Source organism: Streptopelia decaocto (assembly GCF_964273445.1).
Source record: "Streptopelia decaocto genome assembly, chromosome: 2".
Lineage (NCBI taxonomy): Eukaryota > Metazoa > Chordata > Aves > Columbiformes > Columbidae > Streptopelia > Streptopelia decaocto.
Window position 1 is genome coordinate 14,373,143 of NC_138655.1, and position 16,310 is coordinate 14,389,452.

Genomic DNA, 16,310 nt, shown 5'->3' on the forward strand with positions numbered 1-16,310 from the left:
AAGCAAACTCACACAGCATGTTTCTTTTGCTGTTGGCATTTACTGAAAGGATGTTCTGGGCAGGTTCAGACTCACCTGCTGAAGGTACACAGTGCTTTCTGTGTTGCTTCTGTTTAACTGGGCAGTTAACAGAAGTTATTGAACAAAACAAAAACCAAACACCCCTCCCGTTCCTGTTCCCCCCGCCTCGAAAAAAAAACAAGCAACAACCAATCAACCCCACCAACCACCAAAACCAACAGAACGGAAACTTCTGCTCAAGCTTCTACATTCAAGGAGTGAAGCCAACATGTGCTTTGCTTAGTTGTTACGAACAGCTATGGAAAAAAGGATGTTTTTCTTCTCCTTTAATTCCTAACCTAGCAGCCCAAACAGAAAAGCTAACTGTGGAATTTTAAATCTCTGCTTTCAGTCTTACCTGAGCTATGGCAGGAAATCCTACATCCCATGAAAATCCTAAAAAGGGTTATTCTAGAGTTTCGCTCTTTTCACAAAATCCTGACTGTACATTGAACAGTCTGATCATAAAGTCTGTGTAGCAGCTTCACTGTTAGAAAGACTTGAATACATATTGGGGCATATATGTTACTAGAAGCATGATATAAGGTGTTTGTTAAAAAAGTATAAAGGTGAACTGCTTGTGTTCAGGGCAGCACACTGATGTTCCCTAAGAGTCCTGCTCTTTCAGTAAAAGTAGCATCTCTCTTAAGGTATAATAATTCAAAAATCAGAACTCTTTATGCATGACCAAATAAATCACTACCACAAGCATCATTAGAATTGGTATTGGCCAGTTAATGAAATGAGCTTTTTCTCTTTCTGCGGCAGGTAAGTATTCCTGCTTCCCACAGGCCCTGCAGCTCGCTCTGTCCAGCTCTTCCCCTTTGGCAGCCCAGCTGGTTTCAAGCAGAGGTTGATCTGATTTCTGTCTGAGAAGAGATTTCTGTTTAAAAGTTAATTGGAGCTTCTTTGGTTTCACTGGAACCCGAATCAAAGCCTCAAACAACACACCCCAGATTGTTATGCTATCATTGATTTGTAAGTTTATCTTATTTTTCATGAGTCAAACTGTCAGGTTTATAACTAGCTGTTTACTAGGGCTATTTATTATATATATACACACAGTATTACTGTAGCATATAGTGTATACATATATATACACACTATTACTATATATACTATTACTATAAAGTAATTGGGAATTGTATTTAAAATGGAAACTTTTTAATTTGATGGTGACTTAAAGATTTCAAAGAGTAGATATTAATAATATACTAGCAAAATTTCAAGAAACTCTCAGTCTGCTTGATGTAAGTGAACACCAAGATTAACCAGGGCAAAAGCTTAATTTAATACCATGAGGGGAAAAGCATTAAACATTGAAGTAACTAAGATTAAAAACTCTTGCGTATGTATTGGCTGCTTTTTCCACATAGGATTAGCTTTTCAGTTTGTTCCCTTCATCAGAATTTCTGTGCTTGTGTAAATAATTAGAGGCATTAGAAAACAACTTCCAAGGGAGAACTGGGGATCCTGGGAAGTTGGAAAAGCGTTTGTACCCAAGTTAAGTTCTGTGGTAGCCCAGTGATATTCGTCATGCAATTGCTGTAATATTAAAGTAATCAAATCACTAAGCGATTGCAACTACATCAGTGTTATCTTACCCCAAACTTGTATAAGCACATTACATGGATTAGGGGTAGACCACAAATGTATATTGGTGAATATGACTAATATCCTGACTTGCAAAAGGAAAGTATGCAGAAGGCAGACTGGATTTCGGGTTCACCAGCCACAAAAAAGAACATAATTTGAGGTTCAGAGGCAGAGAGTGACATTACAATCTATACCACATAAGTTACAACATGTTAGCTGAGCTATGGGAGCTCCTAGTGTGGGGTTTTGGAAGTACGGCAGATTAAGAATTTGGTTTAGCACTGTTAGGTCAAAACATTTTGCGTGCTTTTTTGTAGGTCAAGATCCTGCACAAAGACAATTATCACAGCTCAACTGGGATGGTGTTATTAAGCCAGGATAATAAACTAGCTATCACTTATCCTAAAAAACCCCAACATAATAACGAAGTGCAAATGAGACATGGGCAGCACTGTATTTAGTTCAGCACTGGCATTCATGCAAACAAACAATACATCAAAATGCTTATGCTTCCCTAACTGCTCTGCTGCTCATTATTTCCATGTTCTTTGAGTCTACAGAATTAATTAAAACAATAACCATTGGGCTCTATTTGCTCATCAAGTAAGATACGCAGTATCTAAATCCAGGGCTCATTATGGACACCATGGGGCAGTAACAGAGGGATAAGAAACTAAAAAATGTATTTTTAAAAAGCACCTTTTTATAGAAGCCCTTCTACAGATGCATGCAGATAGTTCTCCATCAAGAAGGCCAGTTGAAGAGTATTAAGGCTTCTCTCTCTCTCTTTGGAAGTAGAGACTTCATTCAATATTGGATGTTAAGGAAGATTAATATCTTGATTAACATCTTTAACGCATCAGAAGTTGAAGTGTTCATGTATTTTAAATTGTTTGGCTCTAAGAGCATTCACACAATTACATGAAGAAAAAATTTCTACCTTGAATTCAAAGATGTGCGAGATGTACACAGTAATAAATACATTGGAGCAATTTTGTGCATGCATGCATTAAATAATTATCTAATTACAGAATCACAGAATCAACTGGGTTGGAAAAGACCTCAGAGATCATCAAGTCCAACCCTTGGTCCAACTCCAGTCCATTTACTAGATCATGGCACTAAGTGCCATATCCAGTCTCAGTTTAAAAACCTCCAGGGATGGTGAGTCCACCATCTCCCTGGGCAGCCATTCCAATGCCTGACCACTCTCTCTGTAGAGCATTTCTTTCTATCCAGCCTAAACTTCCCCTGGCAGAGTTGAAGCCCATGCCCCCTTGTCCTATTGCTGACTGCCTGGGAGAAGAGACCAATCCCCACCTGGCTAGAACTTCCCTTCAGGTAGTTCTAGAGAGTGATGAGCTCACCTCTAAGCCTCCTCTACCTTCACAGTGTTTCTATTTCACTAAATCAGTAAAACCCTTTAAGCTATTAACCTGGACACCATGAATGTGGCATTTGGTAGACAAATGTAATCCTGCTGCAAGAGGCCTGTTGTACTCACTAGAGCCCGTTGTCGCAGTACAGCAGCTCCAGCTTCACGGTTCAAACAAGCGCACACCCACCTAGAAAAGGTCCTGTAGAGTTCAGGAGAACAATGCACATCGGAACAAATGAGCAGAAGAGCTAAATGTGAGATCATGTTAGACAAAAAAACCCCACCTCCTTAGGGCTTGGCTTTACACAGAACAGAATTACTCAAAGAATAACGTCACAAAATCAGGAAGGCTCTTTAGAGAATGAGTAGATTTTACAGTATTAAGTCTAACCTACACATGGTTTAGTTCAATTTCTTTTTCATTATATTGAATTTCATTGCTTAACTAATTATCCCTTCAGGAGAATTATAGCAAACAATAAGACTGTATCTCTATCATTTTTAATCATGTTAGTTTATATGATGAATAGGAAATCCTTACACTGTGAAATATATTTGTTGTGGTAGGAACTCCTCATCTCAACATAATACTAACTTGAATAATTACACTAGTACAAGCCACGTCCATGCCTGAGACTTAAGCAAGCTGAGGCTGAATTTAGTATTTTACTATCCTTGCAACTCAGGTAGAAATTCTTCTTTCCATTACATTTCATCGTAATATGGCAGCTCTTTCACAGCTCTTACAACCACTACTGCCATCAGTTCGATTTTCTCCTTCCCCATGACAAAAAATCTCCAAACTCTGTTATGACTTGTTTCTAAGGAGTGTTACAAAGAGTACAAGTGCAATTATACCGGAAATTCAGCTTGTAAAACAATGATCCTTTCTTTAATGGGACTTTGCATCAGGTTTCAAGAGACGCTTTTTTCCTTTCTTATACTACAACATAAACATAATTAGAATTTGAGTCACAATTATCTCTGCTTTTACCTGCAGAATAGGAACTGTTCTTAATTATTCTATAAAATGTCAACGGTCGACATTGTAAATAGCTGTTAACACAACAGCAAGTAATAAAAAGAACAGAGGTCTTCACACAAAAAGGTGAAACAAAGTAGTTTTGTTATTAAAATTAAATCTGATGGGGTTTTTTATTCACGTTAAAAACGAATATACTGGTTAAAAATCATACAAAGCTTTATCAAACCAAGTCGTCCATACTCCTTTTAACAATGAAACATAATAAATATGCATATAAAATAAAACCTTTTTTTCATTTGAATTTTTAAAAAAATTAAAACTTTCCGTATAAAAAGTTTCAAAACATGCTATGACGCTTGAGAATTAAGTCCATGTAATTACAATGACCAAAGTCCTTCCGGTGTATAGATATGTAGGCCATGTAATGTTTGTCTTACAAACAGAAGTGCTCTGTCTCGGCAGTTCCTGGGAACCTGGGAATATCATCCATGCAGTAGCTCTACTTGCCAGTCTTCTCCAAAACCCACTCAATCACCTGGGAAAATAAATGAGAAAACAAATGATTTATTTAACTCCAGTTCTTGAAAGCAATTTAAAAACATCTCATACACTTCATAAATTCTTTCTTTATCACCACCTGTGTAGCACCTCTAAGAACGTCATCTACACATCTTTTAAACCCCTCCAGGGATGGTGACTCCACCACTTCCCTGGGCAGCCTGTTCCAGTGCCTGACAACCCTTTCTGTGATGAATTTTTTCCTAATAACCAATCTAAATCTCCCCTGGTGCAACTTGAGGCCATTTCCTCTTGTCCTATCACTTGCTACTTGGGAGAGGAAACCAACCCCCTCCATGCTACAACCTCCTTTCAGGTAGCTGTAGACAGCGATAAGGTCTCCCCTCAGCCTCCTTTTCTCCAGGCTGAACAGCCCCAGTTCCCTCAGCTGCTCCTCATCAGACTTGTGCTGCAGGCCCCTCACCAGCTTCATTGCCCTTCTCTGAACTCTCTCCAGCATGTCAACGTCTTTCTTGTAATGAGGGGCCCAAAACTGAACACAGGATTCGAGATGCGGTCTCACCAGTGCTGAGTGCAGCGGGACGATCACTGCCCTCATCCTGCTGGCCACACTATTCCTGATACAAGCCAGGATACTGCTGGCCTTTTTGGCCACCTGGGCACACTGCTGGCTCATATTCAGCTGCTGTCACCAACACCCCCAGACCCCTTTCCCCCAGGCACTTTCCAGCCACCCTTCCCCGAGCCTGTAGCGCTGCCTGGGGTTGTTATGACCCAAGTGCAGGATGTGGCACTTGGCCTTGTTGAACCTCATACAACTGGCCTCAGCTCAATGATCCAGCTCTTCCAGATCCCTCTGCCTGGCCTTCCTGCCCTCCAGCAGATCAACACTCCCACCCAACTTGGTGTTGTCTGCAGACTCACTAAGGGTGTCCAGATCACTGATAGAGAGACTAAACAGAACAATACTGAGCCCTGGGGAACACCACTCGTGACCGGCTGCCAACTTGATTTGATTCCGTTCACCACAAAAAGAATTGTATTTAACTGTACAGAATGCCTTGTTGTTAAAAAAAGGCATTTTTAGATCCCCCGAACTGGGCTACTTCACCCCACTCTCCCCATATACTGGCAACAAGGTGCACACACCATGCTAAACAGCCAGCGCTTCCAGCACAAACAATTCCTAAAGCCACAGAAGAAAGAATAAAGGATAATTTGTGCACTGCAGTATCTACCTGCCATTATTACTGCTGTTTCCCAAACAGTGTCATTGTTCAGACCACTGACTAGTCCTGGGTGATTATATTTTTATTTTATAAGGTAGTTTCAAAGTATTTTCTAACACGAGGAGAGGTGGCCAGCTTAGGAGATCCCCTATTTTAATGTCTGTCTTGCCAACAGCAAACATATATAAAACTACCAATTTGTCTCTGCAGACAAAACCGGTGGTAAGAAACTGTATTGGCACAATATCCCAGTTCAACATCAAACATCACAACCCATGTAGTTTTTGAACCCTTATGATCTGTAGGAAGCAATTCACAAGGGAACACAGAACAGAACACAATAAATACTGCTCTCGTAGAATAAATTATCTGGGGATGCAGCATTTTTTTTTTAAGAGTTTGGGTTTTCTTACTTAACTACCCCAGTCCAAATCCTCCCATCTAATTTATGATTTTGAAAACTGTACTGTAAATATGCACGAGATACATCTATATATTTAAAATCATGGAGTCACTTCAGCATGTTTTTCAGAATTTTAAACAGTTACCTAATTTCTGGAGGACAGGAGTATTTACTCCAGTCACTTGCTGTGTTACTGTTCACTAAGTCCCACCTTACACACAAATAAGCTTATCTAATATCCCTTGTGCTTACAGTTATTCCCAAGGTTAAAATTACTAATTTACATTGCTTCTTTTAAGAAATTTATTTCCTCTTATAGATACCTTTATTGCTTCCTAACCTTTGAAAAAAAAGGTTATTTCCTTCAACACAAGGAAAAAAGAATTCCCTAATGATCCAGGCTTCTCTCAAATGAAGAAAAGTCTCATCTCTCCTTTTTTTTCCAGTGATGTGGAAACATTTATTGCCTTCATTTCCATTTCTCACTGTGGCACATCATACTGGCAGCTATAACTAAAATACCATCTAAAACCTGAATATATGCAGCCAGAAATTTTGCCATGGGACTACTGATTGAAAGTTTTTGTGAAATCAGAGAATGAAAGGAGATCCACAGCCAGAGGAATGTATCTCTTCATCTCTTAAAGCTGTGGACTAAACCATTCTACAGCCAAGCTGCCACAGCTACATTTAGCCTTGGGTAGTTACAGGAACAAATCAACTAATGTTCTTACCTGTTTAGCACTGTTATTTGCCGTTTTCTTCATTTCATCAAGAAGTCCTCTCGAAGTTTTAAGATCCTAAATATGAAATTAGCAGAAATTAGCAAACTCATATGGTCACTCTAATTTGGATTATAAGAGCCCTAAAAACCATTAGGGGTGTTACCTTTTACCACCTTGTTCAGAACCACAGATTTTACTTTTTCTATAAAAAAAGAAATAATCTAAATCTATTCCAAGGGGTTGCAGCTTCCACTACAGCAGCCCAAACCCACTACACTCAAGTGTGCGACTGGGCCATGCTTTTCCTAACCTTCCACATACTTCCAGATTTTTCTTTTCTTCAATCTTGTTATTCAAAGTCCTTACAGTCTTGATTGAAATCTTATTTCTCTATAAGGACAGAAATCAACTGTGTGCTTAGACTGCAATACAAGAAATGAGAAAAAGAAATGAGTGCAAGAAAGTAAAAACCTAGAATGTCTTGTCTCTTTTGCAGTCTGATTAGCCCAACCTAATCCACTCTCTGGAAAAAAGGCTAGCACATAACTTGCCTAAAGAAAAAGAAAGACTAAGAAAATGCTTTTACTACTTGTCTCCAAAGGAAAATGATACCTATGGTATCAGGATTCTGGAGCACACAGCACAGAAAAGGATTCAAAAGGCTCCTACAGACTTGGGGCTGCAAGACAGTTCAGGAGAACAAAATCCTGCTACATTTCTCTCTGGATCAGTGTTCCGAAGGCCAGGAGCACGGCAGCACTCCACCTTTTGCTCTTCAATGTGGAAGGGAACCATGAACCCCTCTGATTTGCCTTACTCACTCACGCCTACATAAAATCTTTGTGATTTTGCATCAGAAGTTCTTCCTTCAGGGCATATTTCAGGAAGATTTTGGGAGCATTTACAGAACAACTGTGCGATTGTGTTCTAATCATTTAAGAAGTTGGTGCTCATCAGCAAGATGTTCTAATTGTCTCTGCAAACATTCAGCCCTCTTCGATTGCAACTTCATTTAGCTTAAATCACCTTTACTGAAGTTGACTAAACTGAGTTAGTTCACAAACACTGATAGGCTGAATGCCTGCAAATGAACAGAAACAGCGGCTCGGCATGTGAGCAATAGCTTTTAAACACCCTGTACTGTAATATAACTTGATTTTGTGCTCAGACTAAATAACGTGGGCTCAAGCACTGAATCACAAGGTCTCCTGGGTATTGTGCACAGAATTCTCATCTCCTCTTAATAATGAGGTTGATGCAATTCTACATAGTGCTGCTAAGTCAGTATGTCTTAAATAGTTGTGCACATTCACAATGCATTTACAAGGACTTTTGTGACCATGTCAGGGAATGTGTGGCATCTGTGCTGTTTAACATCTGTCAGCGACATGGACAGTGGGATCAAGGGCACGCTCAGCAAGTTTGCCAATGACAGCAAGCTGAGTGGTGCAGTTGACACACTGGAGGGAAGGGACCTGAATAGGTTTGAGAGGTGGGTCCATGTGAACCTCATGAAGTTCAACAAGGCCAAGTGCAAGGTCCTATGGTCCTTGGGTCAGGTCAATTCCAAGCAAATAGGCTGGGCAGAGAATGGATTGAGAGCAGCCCTGAGGAGAAGGACTTGGGTGTGTTGGTTGACAGGAAGCTCAACATGACCTGGCTGTGTGCTCTTGCATCCCAGAAAGCCAACCGTATCTTGGGTTGCATCAAAAGGAGCATAACCGGCAGGTCAAGGGAGGTGATTCTGCCCCTCTGCTCTGCTCTGGTGAGATCCCACCTGCAGTGCTGTATCCAGCTCTGGGGCCCACAACATAAGAAGGACATGGACCTGCTGGAGAGGGGCCAGAGGATGCCACAAGGATGATGAGAAGACTGGAGCACCTCTCCTGTGAGGACAGGCTGAGAGAGTTGGGGTTGTTCAGCCTGGAGAACAGAAGGCTCTGGGAAGACCTTACAGCAGCCTTCCACTACCTAAAGAGAACCTCCAAGAAAGCTCAAGAGGGACATGTAGTGATAGGACAAGGCATAATGGCTTTAAACTGAAAGAGGGGAGATGTAGCCTAGATATAAGGATGAATTCTTCACCATGAGGGTGGTGAGGCACTGGAACAGGCTGCACAGAGAAGCTGTGGATGCCCCATCCCTGGGAGTGTTCAAGGTGAGGCTGGATGGGGCTTTGAGCAACCTGGTCTAGTGGAAGGTGTCCCTGCCCATGGAGGGAGGTTGGAACTAGATGATATTTAAGGTCCCTTCAAACCCAAACCATTCTGTGATCATATGAACTAGAATTTGTGAGTCGGTTGTGTAAGCCAAGAGCCTTAGAACAAGGGAGAAGCTGAGCTGTCACAGCTGTGGCTGGCAGGTAGCTACAACAGCGAAGGAGGCAATATAGTAGAAGCATGACCTTACCTAACAGATCACTGCTTTTACATGTTATCTCACACAAAAGACTAGTGTTTTATGAGATTAAAAGAAAAACAAACAAAACACCAAAATATACTGTAAAACTAGCTTTTGCATTTGATAACAAGTCCAAAGGTTTATCTACACACTCTACAAGTGACTAATACACCACTAAGAAATATTAGCTTAATCAAGTCTGAATATCCCACAATTCATCTCAAGTTTTATTCTGAAATGGATTCACTTAACTAAGAACACCTGCAAGAGTGTGTCTTCTAATTACCTTTAAGTAGAATTTTGATATCTCAAATAGACGCTGGCTGCAGGGTGCAAAGCACTTGTGATCCTCCGCAATTCCATGTTTTTGAAGAGTCTTAGCAACCACCTCCTTCAGCATCTTGGAAACAATAAAAACACACTCGAAAGCTCATCCCAACTATAGGCATGAAAAAATATCAAAGGGAAGGGAAAAAATAAAACTAAAACCCATTATCTTTTTTGATCTTGCTTCTGTCTTTACTCTATTGGTCAAATGCCATCAACCCACTGACCAAATTTGGACAGAGTTATTTACCAATCTATTTCCATTTCTGTCATCTCAAATATTAAGGAAATGCTTACATGTCAAAGCAATGTAAAAAAAAAATCAGTGAATATTCACATGGAGCTTGGAACACAGAAAAAAATGGATAATGGCTTGGGTTTCCTCTTCTTCAAAATACTATTACATAGATATATATTCCTTTTCTTTATGTTGATATTCTCTTGAAAAACCCACATAAAAAAATAATTTAAAAAATATCAGATGCTACAGTCAGATTAGAAAATTTACTCTGACATTCTTTATATCAGATGTTTAAACTGTGCTTACTTGGGTCATCTCAACTTGCCTTTGACAGTACAACATCAACATTCACACAGTGTCTTCTCTAGTACTCTGAGATGAATTTAAAATTAGTATCATCAAGCCAGAAACAGTTTTGTGTACTGTATTTTAAAAGTGACAATCCTAATATATACAGCTATTAATTAAACATTACTGCATCAAAGTATTTAAATGTTATCTCAAGTAATGGACCTGTACAACTACTGAAATATCTTTTTATTCCCAGAATAGTCTGTTCTTCCACAATGGCTTTGATCCTTCCAGAACAGATATTTCTTTGGTGTCCTTAGTTTTATAATAATTATCTACATTTCATAACTCCTATTCATTTATATCCATTCCCACCTCTTTTATTCCTAGTTGTTATCTCTCTCAGCCTTAATTCCCTGAGTATGATACAATACTCCTCACATACTTTTTCTCTCCTTGCTTCTTTAGTACTCTCCTCGATACCTTTAGGATTCACTTACCCAAGTGAACAGAATGAAATTTAATAATAACAAATAGAGATGAAAACAGTTCCCTTTGAGTTAAAAATTTTTTTAAAAAATCAAGTCACATGGAAAGAAATTAAGGAGATTCTTTTTCACAAAGCAAACAACATAAACCTTTACCCTTGTGTGTTTTTGAGATCTCGATTCCTTAGCTGGCTTTGAAGTATCAGATTCGGTTGCACTTGCACGACTTGCTGAGCCAACCTTAGCGATTACTTTTTGAGGCTGACAAGGCTGTTTCGATGGCATAGAAGCTAAAGAGACTGATCTTTCCGAGCGCTTCCTCGTCACAGCAACAGCATAGTGACTCCCACTACTCCCGCTTGCTTGAGAGAGGAGAGAATCTGTACTCCCAGATTTGGTCAGCCTAGAAAGAAAAAAAAAAAAAGAAGATAAAACAAACTTTTAGATTTGGTACTGACTCTTTAGGTGCCTTTGTTTCTGCTTTAGAGGCAGAAACTGCTAAGAATAAATACTGCACATTCCTGCAAAAAGCATCTGAAAACAACAGACAGGATTCTATTACGTAACTTTTTGTATTAGAACACCACTTTACTGACCGATTTGGTCTCCAACACGTAGTACCATTGCATCTCTGATTAACAAAGTCTAGAACTGAACTGAAAAAGTGAGATAACTAAGAAGATAAACTCTTAGGAAGAAGGGTATTTTTGCATAGGCATCCTTCTAGATAGCCAGGAAGAGCAGAATTCACTTGTCTCCAGTCTCAAGATAATATAAAACTCATTTAAACTGTCTAATTTCTTTTGGCCCTACAGGAATGTCACAACTCACCTTTAACTTTGGGAAGTTGGGTGTTACAATTCTACTGGAACATTGTAAGGCTCGATCCTTCAACTGTAAGAGTGTTAGTAATTTTGCAACTCCAATTTATGAAGTGCTAAGTACAATCGCATCTTTTTTTCTAACTATTCAGGAAGCTCAAAAGATACAGTTATTCCTAAACCCATACTTCTGTTGAAGGCTTACTCTGATTAGATTGCAAGTTAAGACTGGAAAGAAGGAAGAAGTGAAGTATTACAGTAAAAAGTGAATTCAGAAGTAGTGTTACATAGCAGGTATTTTTTATTGATGCAAAGAGTTTGCATTTTTAGAGTGAGGATAAAGTACAAAGGGAAGTGTTACAAACTAGACTTCCAGAAAAGATTTTAATAAACAAGGCTGACAATAAGTTTGAATCTTGGTAGGTCATCTTATACCAGCGGTTCTTTGGATTAGGAATTCAAGTATTCTGTTTGTACAGTGCTTGGCTTTCTAAACCTTTATTTGTGCTGCAACAGCACCGACAGTTTCGGTCTAGATGAGGCTGTCATCTTTTTCAAAGGCACTTGAGACTTTGCAAGATACAACCCCAAATCTCTTAAACAAAAGGTGTCTATGCTGCATGGTTTTGATTAATATAATGCTACCAACGACAGGTCACACTTGAGAAAAGAAATGAACTTACAGAAAGGAATTAAACAACTAGAACATTAGTCTAGATAGCTTCAAGATGAAAGAAAAGAATCATTTCACAAGAAACTACTCAAATCTTTCATGCTAGAGATTTCTTTTATTCAGTGCATTACCTTTTCTTGGGATAAAAGCAATCCAAGTCTTTTGATCGGCGTTTTAGCCTTGATGCCTCTGTTTTGAATTCACTTTGTAAAGACTCTCCATCGGGGACACTGCCAGGCTCTGACAAGACGGCGGGCGATGGGAGAGGGCTCAAGCCAACCGGCACAGGGCAGCACTCTTTGGTGCAAGTAGTCTGGGTTTCATAGCGAATAAGACGAGTTTGAAGTTCAGCATACCCCACGTCTCTCTCTAAGGCTCTTCTGTTATCTAGACAATATCTAAAATTGAAATTGGTCAGAAATCCGTGAGTGTCTCCTTTGTCACAATCAGAAAACAACAACAACAACAACAAACTAAAAACCCCCACCCAAAACCAAATAAACAAACAAAACCAGAACCATTTACTTTTGACTATCATATAATCTCCAAAACTTTGTTTGGACTTGTATATTGTTCTGAAATATACCTTAAAACATCCCAGTAAATTAATACATGCCCGATGGATTTAGCTATTTTTAGTCTAACGCCAACGAAGAAGCTGAATCATATACTACCCTGTTTCCTCCCAAAAAAGGACCAACCCTGAAAATAAGCCCTAGCATGATTTTTCAGGATGCTCAAAATAGATGACCTACTCCAAAAATAAGCCCTAGTTACAGTACATTAAAAAGGCAATTTAAATAGTGACCAGGCAGCTATACATGTAAAAAAGTACTAAGTCTTGAAACAAAAATTAATAAGACCCTGTCTTATTTTCAGGGAAACAGGGTATTTTTAAGTCTTTTTCTCTCTGGTCTTACAAATAAGATTTCCATGGACATGAGCACAATTTTTTCCTTGAACAATAAGTGATAGATTAAGATGCTGACAAAGAATTTTTTGCTCCTTATAGTCAGCTCTGTGTTACATTTGTATCATCAGTCTGTCTATTTATGTTACCCTCATTAAGATGCTAACCAGCATGACATACTAATAAAACAGCAACGAGGTCAGCTCTGAACCCAAATACATGATGAACCCAGCACACCACAACGGATACAATATTTTCAGACCTCAGACTTTGCAGGCATTCAGCACAACTTTGAGACTGGGAAACTATTAGGTTATTCTATATAAAATGATGCACTCTAATATGATAATATGGTCATACAACATGCCTCAGTTTCTTCCTGGGAGAATAAAACTTTCCCAGTCAAACAAAGCCACCAAACCAAACAACCAACCCAGGATTTCTTCAGTGCATGTGCCATAAGAGAACCACATAGGAAATGCCTGAAAAAAACATCTCAAGGTACAACATACACGATTTGCAAGTTATAAGTACTTCAGCAACCCCAAAATGGAACGATACTGTAATAATTTTAGGAAGAGCCAGGTTGTGCCAAAAACTAGGCTGCTGTGAGACTGTATTGAGTGTTAAGTACGAGGCAGATAGGGTACGGTAAGTGTTTTAAATGGTATTTAGCATAGATTCTCTGCTAACCGCGCTCTTTGGAAATGCTGCCTTTAGCTTTGTCCGAGATAAGCACTGCTATGTGACACATTGACATTTTTCAAATGCTAAAAACACAAATGTGTCACTGAACAAGAACAAGCTTCCCAGCTTCCTATTGATTACAAAGAATAAGTGGTTTGATCAACAAAACCAAAAGAAGAAACTGCATTAAACACGGTGGAGCTGAAAGAGAACAAATGAACAGTGCAAACGCAGTGAAACATACTCATGAGATTACAACAATACAAAACACATCTCAACTAACTTTTGTGTAAATGATTTCCAAGATTCCTTGCAAGAGACCTATGTGTCATTGCCCAGTAACTTACATTACCTCTACTGAGGGAAAGGCAGCAGCATTATTCAATATTATCCCAACCTGTTTCTAATCACAGAATCACAGAATCAACTGGGTTGGAAAAGACCTCAGAGATCATCGAGTCCAACCCTTGGTCCAACTCCAGTCTGTTTACTAGATCATGGCACTAAGTGCCATGTCCAATCTCAGTTTAAAAACCTCCAGGGACGGCGAGTCCACCACCTCCCTGGGCAGCCATTCCAACGCCTGACCACTCTCTCTGTAAAGAATTTCTTTCTAATATCCAGCCTAAATTTCCCCTGGCAGAGTTTAAGCCCATGCCCCCTTGTCCTATTGCTAACTGCCTGGGAGAAGAGAACAATCCCCACCTGGCTAGAACTTCCCTTCAGGTAGTTCTAGAGAGTGATGAGCTCACCTCTAAGCCTCCTCTTCTCCAGACTGAACCACCCCAGCTCCCTCAGCCTCTCCCCATAGGTCTTATGTTCAAGTCCCTTCACCAGTCGTGTTGCTCTTCTCTGGACCCGCTCCAGCACTTCAATGTCTTTCCTGAACTGAGGGGCCCAGAACTGAACACAATACGCCAGGTGTGGCCTCACCAATGCAGAGTACAGGGGAAGGATCACTGCCCTTGTCCTGCTGAGAATGCTAAGAAGCATTCGGAACAATGGGAGCTCTCTCTCAGCCCACCCTCCAAACTACTTAGCAATGTTTCCTACTCTTAGTAACTCTAGACATATTTTTCACTTTTATCTCTAACAGGGAGTCACGGTAAGTTGCTAGATCTGATTTTTCCACTTTCTTCAGAGTATTTTCATATTCAGGGAGAAATTCACCTTTTTAACAACAAACCGGTGAATCTATTTCTACAGCTGAGTAAGACTTTCCACTAGAAATAAATTCATTATCTGATAAGAGTGCATTCTCTTAACTTACAAATTTCAAGGTATTTAATTTTCCTTATTTATATTCTCAGTCCCCTGAGTAATCACATCGCCTACAAAGATAAAAATGTTTTTATCTTTAGAAGTTAATTTGCTATTTTACTCAGTCTGCTTTAACGGCAATTACTTTCTCTTTGCGACACAGGATTCAAGTGTTTGGCACAGGTTCATTACACCAGAAATTTGATTTAATCATAATTGCTACTCCTGGTTTTGTTGACAAGACTTAACTTCCAAATATAAATAGAGAAGCTATGCAGATGGAAACTGCAATCACAACTTCATGGTACAAAACACATCTGCTCCAAAAGACCATATGATACTCTTGCTACAATATATTCTGCTCATACAGCTGTAGGTTCCCCCCTTTCACACCAGTTTCTACCATCTCACTCTACTGCTTCCCTCCCTCACTGTGAGCACATTCCCCTTGTAACATTAATATGCTGGGATCTCAAAGAATCATAGAATAGTCTGGGTTGGAATGGACCTTCAAAGCTCATCCAGTCCAACCCCCCTGAAATGAGCAGGGACACCTTCAACCAGATCCGGTTGCTCAGAGCCCCATCCAGCCTGGCCTTGAATGTCTCCAGGGATGGGGCATCTACCACCTCTCTGGGCAACCTGGGCCAGTGTTTCACCACCTTCATTGAAAAAAAATTCTTCCTTTTGTCTGGCCTGAATCTTTTAGTTTAAAACCACTACCCCTTGTCCTGTTGTAACGTGCCCTTCTAAAAATCCTGTCCCTATTCTTCTTATAAACTCCTTTTAAGTACAGAAAGGCCGCAATATGGTCCCCCTCAGAGCCTTCTCTTCTCCAGGCTGAACAACCCCAACTCTCTCAGCCTGTCCTCCCAGCAGAGCTGTTCCAGCCCTCTGACCATTTCTGTGGCTCCTCTGGCCCCTCTCCAACAGGTCCATGTCTGCCCTGTGCTGAGGGCTCCAGAGCTGGACACAGGACTCCAGGTGGGGTCTCACCAGAGCGGAGCAGAGGGGCAGAATCACCTCCCTCCCCCTGCTGGCCACGTGCCTTTTGATGCAGCGCAGGATACGAATTGCTTTCTGGGCTGCGAGTGCACATTGCCAGCTCATGTCCAATCTTTCATCCACCATCTCCCTCCTCTCTGCAACACTCAGGCCTCCCTGCGGTGCCCCCCTCTCATATTTTGCTCTGAGAAGGGGCAGCACAAGCCATGCGGTGCCCCATTTGAACCCCCATGCACGCTCCCTGCTGGGGCCGGGCAGGTCAGCGAGCTCCCACATATCAACAGACAAGGGCCAAGTACTTTCTTCCCACGC

At 40.3% G+C, this 16,310-nt stretch overlaps 1 protein-coding gene across 1 annotated transcript in view; it reads right to left on the minus strand.

Moving 5' to 3' along the window:
- Positions 1 to 3,904: 3,904 nt before the first annotated feature.
- Positions 3,905 to 16,310, minus strand: part of MTBP (MDM2 binding protein) — a 31,036-nt gene continuing 18,630 nt past the window's right edge. Inside the window, exons 18-22 of the mRNA XM_082044380.1 lie at positions 12,268 to 12,534; positions 10,799 to 11,045; positions 9,582 to 9,695; positions 6,905 to 6,970; positions 3,905 to 4,554 (exon numbers count right to left, since the gene is read on the minus strand). Of these exons, the coding sequence (XP_081900506.1) occupies positions 4,519 to 4,554; positions 6,905 to 6,970; positions 9,582 to 9,695; positions 10,799 to 11,045; positions 12,268 to 12,534 (730 nt within the window). The 3' untranslated portion in view covers positions 3,905 to 4,518. The remainder of the gene's footprint in view (positions 4,555 to 6,904; positions 6,971 to 9,581; positions 9,696 to 10,798; positions 11,046 to 12,267; positions 12,535 to 16,310) is intronic.